We start from the raw sequence: 12,277 nt of genomic DNA, 5'->3' as shown, positions 1-12,277 counted from the left end.
TTAACCGGGCACAGACCACAATATAATGAAATGGTTCATAATTTTTAATTTTTTATTCTGAATGCCGGAGGGAGAAGAGGAGAAGCTGGCTTTCAGCGGAGGAAAATGATGAAGATCAGTTCCTGTATATGCCACCCCGCCTATCCAAGTATAGAACAGAATGTGACAGGGGGGCTGCAAGCCCCCCCCCCCCCCCCGGAGCATGGGGCAGGGTCAGCATTGCTACCCCTGATGCTACACCAGTGGTTTGAGGTAAAAACAGGTCCCAACTATGGGATTTTACACCCCCCCCCCAACCACAAATGTAAACAAGCCCTTACTGTCTTGAGTCCCCAATAAAACATTGCTTTCACACTGATGCACTGCAGTTTGCCCACACCTGTGGCTTTCCTTCACTTTGCCATAGATTTCTACTATATCTTCTATTATATCCTGCAGGTATGGTACACTTTCTGAAAGCTCACCAAAAGTTTTAGTGCTCTTTCAGAAAGCTCCCCAAACCTGTAGGATATAATAGAAGTGTGCATCCCTGATTTAAGATCGAGGGCCATATCAGAGGGCTCCGAGGGCCACATGTGGCTGCAGGATACAGGTTGAGCACCCCTGCTTTAAGGTAAAAAAACATTTTGCATTTAGAATCAATTTAAATGGGCTTAAAGTTTTAGGTGCCACTGGAGGGGCACAGAATCGCATAACAATGGAAATCACACGTTTTCAATGGTGCCCATTCGCATCAATGCAACACAATATGATTTTGGAAAAGGGTCCTGTGCTACATTGGTGTGATTCCGGTGCGATTTTGGCCTCATAGAATCTGCAAACCAAATCTCGCTACATAATCACACCAAATATCGGAAGAAATTGCAATAGTGTGAACCTAACCCCTAGCCTATGGCCACTATTCAGTGCTCCTACTCCTTGACCTCTCTGCGGCCTTCGACACAGTCGACCACCCCCTCCTCCTCAAAAAACTACACTCCCTCGGCCTCAGAGATTCTGCTCTCTCCTGGCTCTCATCCTACCTGTCACAACGCTCCTTCAGCGTTACCTATAATGTTACCACCTCCCCCTCACTCCCGCTCTCTGTTGGGGTCCCTCAAGGCTCTGTCCTCGGGCCCCTTCTCTTCTCCATCTATACCTCCTCCCTTGGCCAACTCATACACTCTCACGGCTTCAACTACCACCTCTATGCCGACGACACACAAATCTATCTCTCAACCCCCCACCTCACCCCCTTGGTCTCAGCCCGAATCACACACCTACTGAGCGACATATCAGACTGGATGTCGCTCCACTTCCTTAAATTGAACCTCTCCAAAACCGAGTTTCTTGTCTTCCCCCCAGCCCGGACACCACCCCCCATTGATTTCTCCATCACATCCAACAACGCTACCATCAAACCCGCCCCGCAGGCCAGAGTACTGGGTGTCATTCTGGACTCCAACCTATCCTTCCAGCCCCAAGTCCAATCTTTAACAAACTCGTGCAGACTCCACCTCCGCAACATCGCCAAAATCCGCACGTTCCTAACCCCAGAAACCACTAAACAGCTCATCCACTCCCTCATCATATCACGACTCGACTACTGCAACTCCCTCCTCACTGGCCTGCCTCGCCGCTGGCTATCCCCTCTTCAGTCCATCCTGAACACGGCTGCCAGACTCATTCACCTTTCCAACCGCTCTGTCTCCGCCACCCCCCTCTGCCAATCTCTCCACTGGCTTCCGATTGCGCAACGGATCAAATTCAAAATCCTAACGCTGACGTACAAAGCTGTCCACCATACTGCCCCGTACTACATCTCTGACCTAATATCCAAGTACCGCCCAACACGCACACTCCGCTCCTCACAAGACCTCCTTCTCTCTAGTTCCCTGGTCTCCTCCTCCCATGCCCGCCTCCAGGACTTCTCCAGGGTGTCACCCATCCTCTGGAACTCCCTGCCCCAACCCATCAGATTATCACCTACTCTCCTCTCCTTTAGGCGCACCCTGAAAACCCATCTCTTCAGGGAAGCCTACCCCACCCCCTGCTAACTTGCCGACCTCCTCCACTCTTCCTACCACTCCATCCCCCACAGCTATCTCCTCCTGTGCCACCACCCCCTCCCTCCTAGATTGTAAGCTCGAAAGAGCAGGGCCCTCGATCCCCTCATGTTTTGCATTGTATTGGTATTGTTCTGTCACATGTTCTGTCTCCCTTTGTAATTTACAGCGCTGAGCGAACTATTGGCGCTTTATAAATACTGTATAATAATAATAATAATAATAGCCTAAAAGTAGGGAAAAGGGACTTATGGTTTGCACGAATGTAAAATGAGGGACACTGAGTATCGCTTATGGAGTTTGGTATTCTCAGATTGGCTTTGTCATTTGGAGATTTTGATGTGCTTTGGAAGGGCAGAAGTCTCCAACCCAACCCAGGTCTTGCTGCAGACAACACTGTGTGTACAGGTGCACACAGCCCTTATATTGATAGTCCTGAACATAACACAAGGCTCCCATCAGGACACAGGTGTGGGGTCCATCCAGGAGACAGCAGATCTCAGCATTGCAGGCAAGAGAGCGCACTGTCCAGGAGATAAGTGGCTGCAGGGGCAGCGTGTGTGCATGTCCAGGTCTGTTCAGTGTGGGAGACAGGTGCCTCGTCCAACCAGAAATCTGACAAAGACCGTGTAGGTCAATGTGGTGTGTTGTGGAACAGTGGTACTGCATGGAAGAAGTGTGTGCGACCAAGACACCTGGGAGAAATGGATAGCCGGGAGGCTAAACATTTAGTGTAATATTGGTACTGTGTGAAACTAAAACCCCTGCTGTGTGGGAAATCTGATGTAATGGCTTTTACTTTTTTTTTCAATAAAAGTGGGGGCTGGGAAGCCCTAAATCCACAGTTCAGACTGGTATGATTCACTGAAATTGCTAACAAGATATACACTTTTACAGGACACCAGGAATTTGTCCTGGATGGCAGATACATTTCCCAGATATTTGGTGTGTGGTCTCTTTAAGGGGGACAATTGCAGTACTCTCTAGATGCTTCAATTTGTATTAGGGTCCTGACTACCAGAACTTTGGTTCCAAAGGGGTTAAGTCCCAGGTGAGGGAGGCTTAAAATGGCAGCAGAGGGAAGTGAGTGGGAGAGGGACTCAGGAGCTGTGTGGCAAGTGGGATCTTTCAGACAAGCTGAGACAGGGGCCACTGACCCCCCAATGTGGCCTGCCTGGCACCCTTACTATGGAGGAGCCTAACCCCTGTATGGTACCGAATATTTAACAGTGAGCTTGTGGTTTAGCTTCTGATACCAGGTTTTGGACTGTTTATAGACTATGGCTGAAGTAAGCTGTCTTTTTGTTTATCCGAGATCCAAATAAATGAACTGTTTTGCTTTCACCGAACTGGCTGGCGGTCATCCCAGAGCTACCTCAGATTACACGCTACTGTGCAAAAGTTTTAGGCAGGTGCAAAAAAATGCAGTTAATTAAGAATGCTTTCAGAAATAGAAGTGTAAATAGTTTATTTTTATCACTTCACAAAATGGAAAGTAAATTAACAAAAGAGAAATCCAAATAAAATCAATATTTGATGTGACCACCCTTTGTCTTCAAAACAGCATCAATTCTTCTAGGTACACTTGCACAGTTTGTGAAGGAACTCAGCAGGTAGGTTGTTCCAAACATCTTGGAAAAGAGATCACAGATTATCTGTGGATGTAGGCTGCTTCAAACCCTTCTGTCTCTTCATGTAATCCCAGAAGACTCGATTATGTTGAGATCAGGGCTCTGTGGGGCCAAACCAACACTTACAGGATTCCTTGTTTTTCTTTACGCTAAAGTTATCAGTGACACTGGCTTTACGTTTGGGGTCCTGCTGCAATATAAATTTGGGGTCAGTCACATGCCTCCCGGATGGTATGTCATGATGAATAAGTATCTGCCTGTATGTCTTAGTATTGATGGCACCAACCAAATCTCCAACTCTATTTGCGGAAATGCAGTCCCAGACTTGCAAGGAATGTCCACCAGGCTTTACTATTGCCTGCAGATACTCATTATTGTACTGCTCTCTAGCCCTTTTGGTAAACAAACTGCCTCCTGCTACAGCCAGATATTACAGATTTTGACTCATCAGTCTAGAGCACCTGCTGTCACTTTTCTTCACCCCAGTTCCTATGTTTTCGTGCATACTTGAGTTTCTGGGCCTTGTTTCTGCCCCAGAGGTATGGCTTTTTGGCTGCAATTGTTCCATGAAGACCACTTCTGGCCAGACTATTTCGTACAGTAGATGGATGTTCCTGGGTCCCACCGGTTTCCACCAGTTCTGTGCTTAAGGCACTGCTGGACATCTTCTGATGTCGAAGGGAAGTAAGCTTGGTGAGTCTTTCAACTGCTGCATTTAGTTTCCTTAGCTGACAACTGCGTATAAGGTCCTCAACATTGCCTATTTCTTTGTGCTTCTTCAAAAGAGCTTGAACAGCTCAATTGAAACTTCAGTCTGCTTTGAAATCTTTGCCTGGGAAAGACCTTGCTGATGCAGTATAACTACCTTCTGTCTTGTTGCTATGGTCAGTCTTGCCACGGCTTATGACCTGTGACGTAAAACCACAACCTCACCTTAGTAGCAGGGTTTGGCTATTCCTCACCAAGTTTTAGGCCTCCTACACAGCTGTTTCTGTTTCAGTAAATGGCTATATTTCAGCCTACATATGAAATTGATGATCATTATCACCTGCTTGGTATAATTAGTTAATCATACACCTGACTTTAATCCTACGAAATCCCTGACTTTTTGCAAGTGTAAGTATTGATGCTGATTTGAAGTCAAAAGGTAGTAACGCAAAAACACTGGTTTGATTTAGATTTTTCTTCTGTTTGCATTTTGTAAATTGATAAAAAAAAAACACTGAAATATATTTTTGAAAGCATTCTTACTTTACATAATTTTTTCACACCTACCTAAAACTTTTGCACAGTAGTGTGTGTGTATATACAGTATCCCACAGAAGTGAGGTCCACCCCTCACATTTTTGTAAATATTTTATTATATCTTTTCATGTGACAACACTGAAAAAATTACACTTTGCTACAATGTAAAGTAGTGAGTGTCTCCTCAAAATAACTTAACACACAGCCATTAATGTTTAAACCTCTGCCAACAAAAGTGAGTACACCCCTAAGTGAAAATGTCCAAATTGGGCCCAAACTGTCAATATTTTGTGTGGCCACCATTATTTTCCAGCATTGCCTTAACCCTCTTGGGCATGGAGTTCATCAGAGCTTCACAGGTTGCCACTGGAGTCCTCATCTACTCCTCCATGACGATATCACAGAGCTGGTGGATGTTAGAGACCTTGCGTTCCTCCACCTTCCATTTGAGCATGCCCCACAGATGCTCAAAAGGGTTTAGGTCTGGAGACATGCTTATTTTTTCTCTGTTCTTTATTGTCTCTCGGTTTAGACATTAATGGCTGTGTGTTGAGTTATTTTGAGGGGACAGCAAATTTACACTGTTATACAAGCTGTACACTCACTACTTTACATTGTAGCAAAGTGTCCTTTCTTCAGTGTTGTCACATGAAAAGATAAAATAAAATATTTACAAAAATGTGAGGGGTGTACTCATTCTGTGAGATACTGTATATGTATATATACACATTATATATTTCTATTTTATTACAGGTACTTATATAGCGCAGCCAATTTATAAAGCTCTTTACACATACAGTGGGGCAAAAAAGTATTTAGTCAGCCACCAATTGTGCAAGTTCTCCCACTTAAAAAGATGAGAGAGGCCTGTAATTAGCATCATAGGTAGACCTCAACTATGAGAGACAAAATGAGAAGAAAAATCCAGACAATCACATTGGCTGATTTGGAAAGAATTTATTTGCAAATTATGGTGGAAAATAAGTATTTGGTCAATATCAAAAGTTCATCTCAATACTTTGTTATATATCCTTTGTTGGCAATGACAGAGGTCAAACGTTTCCTGAAAGTCTTCACAAGGTTGGCACAAACTGTTGCTGGTATGTTGGCCCATTCCTCCATGCAGATCTCCTCTAGAGCAGTGATGTTTTGGGGCTGTCGCTGGGCAACACGGACTTTCAACTCCCTCCAAAGGTTTTCTATGGGGTTGAGATCTGGAGACTGGCTAGGCCACTCCAGGACCTTGAAATTCTTCTTACGAAGCCACTCCTTCGTTGCCCGGGCGGTATGTTTGGGATCCTTGTCATGTTGGAAGACCCAGCCACGTTTCATCTTCAATGCTCTTGCTGATGCAAGGAGGTTTGCACTCAACATCTCACGATACATGGCCCCATTCATTCTGTCCTGTACATGGATCAGTCGTCCTGGTCCCTTTGCGGAGAAACATCCCCAAAGCATGATGTTGCCACCCCCATGCTTCACAGTAGGTATGGTGTTTTTTGGATGCAACTCAGCATTCTCTCTCCTCCAAACACGACAAGTTGTGTTTCTACCAAACAGTTCTATTTTGGTTTCATCTGACCATATGACATTCTCCCAATCCTCTTCTAGATTATCCAAATGCTCTCTAGCAAACTTCAGACAGGCCCAGACATGTACTGGCTTAAGCAGCCGGACACGTCTGGCACTGCAGGATCTGAGTCCCTGGCGGCGTAGTGTGTTACTGATGGTAGCCTTTGTTACGTTGGTCCCAGCTCTCTGCAGGTCATTCACTAGGTCCCCCCGTGTGGTCCTGGGATTTTTTCTCACTGTTCTTGTGATCATTTTGACCCCACGGGGTGAGATTTTGTTTGGAGCACCAGATCGAGGGAGATTATCAGTGGTCTTGTATGTCTTCCATTTTCGAATTATTGCTCCCACAGTTGATTTGTTCACACCAAGCTGCTTGCCTATTGCAGATTCAGTCTTCCCAGCCTGGTGCAGGTCTACAATTTTGTTTCTGGTGTCCTTCGACAGCTCTTTGGTCTTCACCATAGTGGAGTTTGGAATGTGACTGTTTGAGGTTGTGGACAGGTGTCTTTTATACTGATAACAAGTTCAAACAGGTGCCATTGATACAGGTAATAAGTGCAGGACAGAGGAGCCTCTTAAAGAAGAAGGTACAGGTCTGTGAGAGCCAGAAATCTTGCTGGTTTGTAGGTGACCAAATACTTATTTTCCACCATAATTTGCAAATAAATTCTTTCCAAATCAGCCAATGTGATTGTCTGGATTTTTTTTCTCATTTTGTCTCTCATAGTTGAAGTCTACCTATGATGCCAATTACAGGCCTCTCTCATCTTTTTAAGTGGGAGAACTTGAGTTTGTCCATTGAAGTCTATGGGATGCGTTTGCCCATTGAAGTCTATGGGATGCGTTTGCCCATTGAAGTCTATGGGAGGCGTTTGCCCATTGAAGTCTATGGGGCGCGATTTCCCATTAAAATCTGTGGAAGGCAGTATGTGAACCCAGGTGCCAGGACATAAGTTTCTAGTCGCCATGATGACCTGGCACTTGGGATTTGTTGTGTGCTCTTTTGTTATAGGTATAAAAGTGATACTAAACTCCTAGTTTTTTTCAAATATTCAATTCAAACATGTATTTTTAACTAAAAAAAGTACTTTCAATTGTTCATCCTCCTCTCTTGAGGTGATTGTAGCCATATTAGTGCACTTGTGATAGAAACAATTGAATACTATCTGTGATACTTTTTTTTTGCCCTAACATACAATTTTTCAGGTCAAGCTTTAGGGTACTGCTTAGACCTTGAAAAAGGGGGTACACCCCAAAAGCTTGTCCTGAAAAACTGTATGTTAGTGCAAATAAAAAAAAGTATCACGGACAGTACTCAATTGTTTCTCAGCCTTCTCCAAATCTAAAAATGTACATATTTATTTATGTTTGCTGTTGCAATACAACTTCCTGTTAGGGGTATGTTCGTTTTCTGTGGCCCCACTCTAAGTAGAGGTGTAACCATCCTCTATTTCTTGCTCCTGAGATAGACTAGGGACCATGGACTATGTATTATGGGATGTGTTGTGTGCATACAGCAATGACTGGAACCAGCAGTGTATGTTAGTTGTGGTCATGTGGCAAACAAACAGAAGTGAAAAGTTAAATGAAAGGTTCAGATTACAAGGAAAGCTACAAGAATGTAAGAAAACATAGTAAGAAAAAAAATTCACAAAAAGTAGATTACAGGGCCATTAGGTGGTGGATGTATATGGATTGTTTTTGAAAAATAAGGATATAATTTAGTGTCACTTTAATTTTAAAGCAGATGTGTAGGCCATGTAAAGTACAAGATCTTAAAAGTAAAAAAAAAGTGGGTGACAGTGAAAATTAACCACTTGACAATCGGGCTATAGCCGAATGATGGCTACAGTGCGGTTGTCCAGTTCTGGGAGGGTGTCATATGACATCCTCCCAGAATGCACCCTACCAGGCGCTGTCTATGATCGCTGTATCCTATGGACACAGCTGATCACATGACAAGGTACAAGTCCAATCACAGCGACCTTTTACCACGCGATCAGCTGTTTCCAATGACACAGCTGATCACAAAGTGAATTTCAGTTGCTGTTTATCAGCAGCACTTTCTTCATGCTGTCACAGTGTGAGGAAAGTACTGCTGATAACCACAAGTGTCACAGAGGACATCTGCACTGATAATCAGGGCACTGGTTATCAGTGCAGCTCCAAAAGTGCACAGCTGTGCTGCCCCTCAGTGCCGCCTATCAGTGCACATCAGTGCTTCCTCATCAATTCTCACCAGTGCTGCCTCATCAGTGCTGCCTCATCATTGCAGCCTCATCAATGTACATCAGTGAAGGAGAAAATTTACCTGTTTGCAACATTTTATAACAAAAGAAACAAAGAAAACCTTTTTTTTTCAGTTTTTTTCTCTTTTTTCGTTTATAGTGCAAAAAATTAAATAAAAATCCCAGTGGCAATTAAATACCACCAAAAGACATCTCTATTTGTGTGAAAAAAAATGTCATATTGGTACAGTGTTACATGACTGCGCAACTGCCATTCAAAGTGCAACAGCGCTGAAAGCTGAAGATTGGCTTGGACAGGAAGGGGGTAAAAGTGCCCGGTAGGCAAGTGGTTATAGAACTCTTTTAGGTATCCTTACCACATTGCAGTGTTTTGTAGTGCCAGGAAGGCTTCTTCAGAATCTCCAAAATGCCATGAACCACCAAACTACATTATTGATGTTGAATATGTCAACAGTAGTGCCCCACAGTATATACAGACCAGTTGTTGTATTGACATTGACTTACTACTTTTTTTATATAGCGTAATACAGGCATGTGATATGTTGTAAAGTAGTTTATAAGGTGATTGTTTGAATGTCATGTATTTTTCAGTATATTTGAGTAATCTTATACTGAAAAAGTGCATTAAAGAACAGTGATATGGTGAAAATTTTGTCAAAACATAGACCCAAATTCAGCCAGTTCAGCAGGAACCAGACATATTTTGACTCGTGTATGGGCAAGGTATGTACAGAAGTCGATCTACTAACTGTACAGCCGCCTTGTAGGATCTTTGTCACTAGCTGGCAGCTCTGATTAGTGTATTCTGACGGTAGGGATGTCTCCTTGCTGTGAGAATACAATTGCTAAGCGTGGAGGATTCTTTCATCCACATTTGGTGTGTGGATGGGGGAATGGAAATTTAAAAAAATGGACTCATGTACCCACTGATTAATTGTTAGTGTAAAAATACCATCACTTTAATATCCATTTTGTCTACAAAGTAATTTATGGTTTAGTGACCAGGACGTAATGTTTTGATGTGATGTTTTGACCACTTTCATCAGCTTAACAATTATTCCCTTTCTAGGTAAAAAAATAAGTCCTACCTAGACTATAGCATGGTTATACAGGAGACAAGTAGACTTTGGAGCTGCGTTGTCATCATTGAGGCTTTTTTAAAGCTCGTTTTACTGTTGTGCATTTCACATAGCCTTTATCTAGCAAATCTGCAAAGAACCTGTAGGGATATTTGTCCTTACTCACCTCATAATTAGCTCTGACTGCTCATACTAATTTTTCAGGTCAGGTCTTGGCAGAGGGGCAGCTGTTATCACTCAGAACTGTCCCTTTAGCTTTAACACATCACTGCACAAAGTTAACCCTTAGGGCACATACACAAGCATATTCTCAAGTTTCCAGCTAAACAAAATGCAGCTTGAAAAAAAACACTGTAAAGACAGCACAGAGCTTAGATCTCTCCCCTTATGCTGAGCAGGCAGGCAGCCTTGATATTTGTGCTGCAAATCTAATCTTACTTGCATCCTCAGAGTTATGTAGTGAACTTGTTTCTGTTATTTTATAGAATAGATAGCACCTAGTTTCACATAATGGTCAAAAATGTAGCAAATTAAAAAAAAAAACATAATATAGCATACACAATTGCGACACAAGCCATATTGTAATATATTGTTATTAAAAATTACCTTTTCAATCTGCATCTCTTTATTTTCTGTAAAATGCTATGCAATATGGCAACCTGTAGTCATTCTATACACATATGGTGTACAGAACACCCCCAGAAACGGTCATGCTTTCCTTGTGTGATTGGCTCACTGATTTTCCCAGAAGTCAGCACAAAGTTACAGATCATGTTTTGGGCATCCTCACATTCTCTGCAACAAAAATGTCCATTTTGGTGAGATACTCCCAAAGGGTTAATCTCGTCTAAAGGCATTCAGACCCTGCCACGTTTCTCTTTAGAACCTTGCAGGTTCTTCAGCTGATCAATAATGAAAGAGTCACTCCCATTCACATTCACTTTGCACATGGATACAGAAACAAACAGCTTTTTCTTCAGAGTAACATAAGGTAGGTATCTGCAACAAAGTTTGTTAAAATCCTTGCATTGTACATAGATCACCCAGAGGGGAATGTTGTGGGTTTTTCTTTCCTCAATAAAAGTGGAGTTACAATTTGTTAATATACTAGGGTCGTTGGTTCGAATCCCAGCCACGGCACCACCTGCCTGGAGTTTGCCTGTGCCTGCGTGGGTTTCCTCCCACACTCCAAAGACATGCTAGTAGGACAATTGGTTCCTGTCTAAATTGGCCCTAGTATGTGTATACATGAATGTAAGTTAGGGACCTTGGATTGTACACCCCTTGAGGGTTAGGGATTGATGTGAATGTACAATATATATGTAAAGCGCTGTGTAAATTGACGGCACTATAAAAGTACCTGAAATAAATAAACAAATATATAAATATACGAGGAGTGGCCACACACAACTAATTTTAAAATGTCTACATGTATATGACTTTTTTTAGACATGGGGTTCCTAAAAAAATGTATGTTTAAATATGGTAGTATTGTTTTAATATTTTTCTGGACTTTATGCTTTGTTCCCAGTTTAATGTGTAAAAGGACCTTATTGGAGTTCTTTAATAATCGCAAGTAATCGGGATTGTGTTTTTTATCAAGAGTGTTCATGCAGTCTGTTATTGTTAATGCCCACAATGTATTCCTTTTTTGTGTATTTTTCCTAATACAACATTTCTGCCATCAGACTTGCATGTATATCCCAGCTCTCTGGAAATCAGGGGCAAGTAGCAGTGAAAAAGTCCAGAAACTCCAAGGAAAAAGGAAAATAGGGCAGCGGCCTTGCCTGGAGTCTCGAAGGGCTTTACTGATGCTAAATGGTGAAAATCAAAACCAAGACGATGTGCTGCTTGATCTGCCGTAAGTAATACCTATAACATCACCATTTTTCTGCTTTGGGGGACAGCTTCTGACCTGACACATATCCTGAACTTTGTGTGACCTTTGTTGTTGTCTGAAAATGAATCTGACTGTCAGAAAGCCTCTTTGTGTTTAACCTACAACACATCTTGCTGCTCTCTGGCGATTTGCTCCAAACAAGCCTGAAGACGTAACAAGGGCGTAATGTTCAATTTCAGAATATGTGAATGCCAATTTTTACAGTTTTTCAGCAAAATTCCAGATTTTTTAAAAATAGTTTGCATATCATTAAATGCATTTATTTTACATAGTCCATTAATGTTATATGTATAATTATTGCAACATGAACTGAAGAAATTTTTTTCTTAGATCTTGCCCATGTATGCTATTTTATATTGTGTTCTAAAAAAGTGTCAAAAATAAGCAGAAAATGCACCAACTTTTATTTTTTTGCAAATTCGTGCAACAACAGTCAACTGGCAGTTGTGAGGCTTACATGTTCTTTGCTGTGAATTCAGAAGCACTTTTATTTTTAATTATACACTATAATGCAAAAAGTATTAGGACACCTCTCCAAATCATTGGATTCAGGTGT

General features: G+C 42.2%; 1 protein-coding gene across 2 annotated transcripts in view; it reads left to right on the top strand.

The window, feature by feature from the left end:
* The window catches only part of SLF1 (SMC5/6 complex localization factor 1), a 180,847-nt gene that overhangs the window by 126,314 nt on the left and 42,256 nt on the right, over nucleotides 1-12,277 (top strand). For both annotated transcript variants that reach the window (XM_089679164.1, XM_089679163.1), the window contains one exon: nucleotides 11,510-11,682. In XM_089679164.1, the coding sequence (XP_089535290.1) occupies nucleotides 11,510-11,682 (173 nt within the window). The remainder of the gene's footprint in view (nucleotides 1-11,509; nucleotides 11,683-12,277) is intronic.

This window comes from Staurois parvus, unplaced genomic scaffold (assembly GCF_062004578.1).
Source record: "Staurois parvus isolate SC_StPar_1 unplaced genomic scaffold, SC_StPar_1.0 ptg000218l, whole genome shotgun sequence".
NCBI lineage: Eukaryota > Metazoa > Chordata > Amphibia > Anura > Ranidae > Staurois > Staurois parvus.
This window is presented reverse-complemented; position numbering and strand designations above follow the sequence as displayed.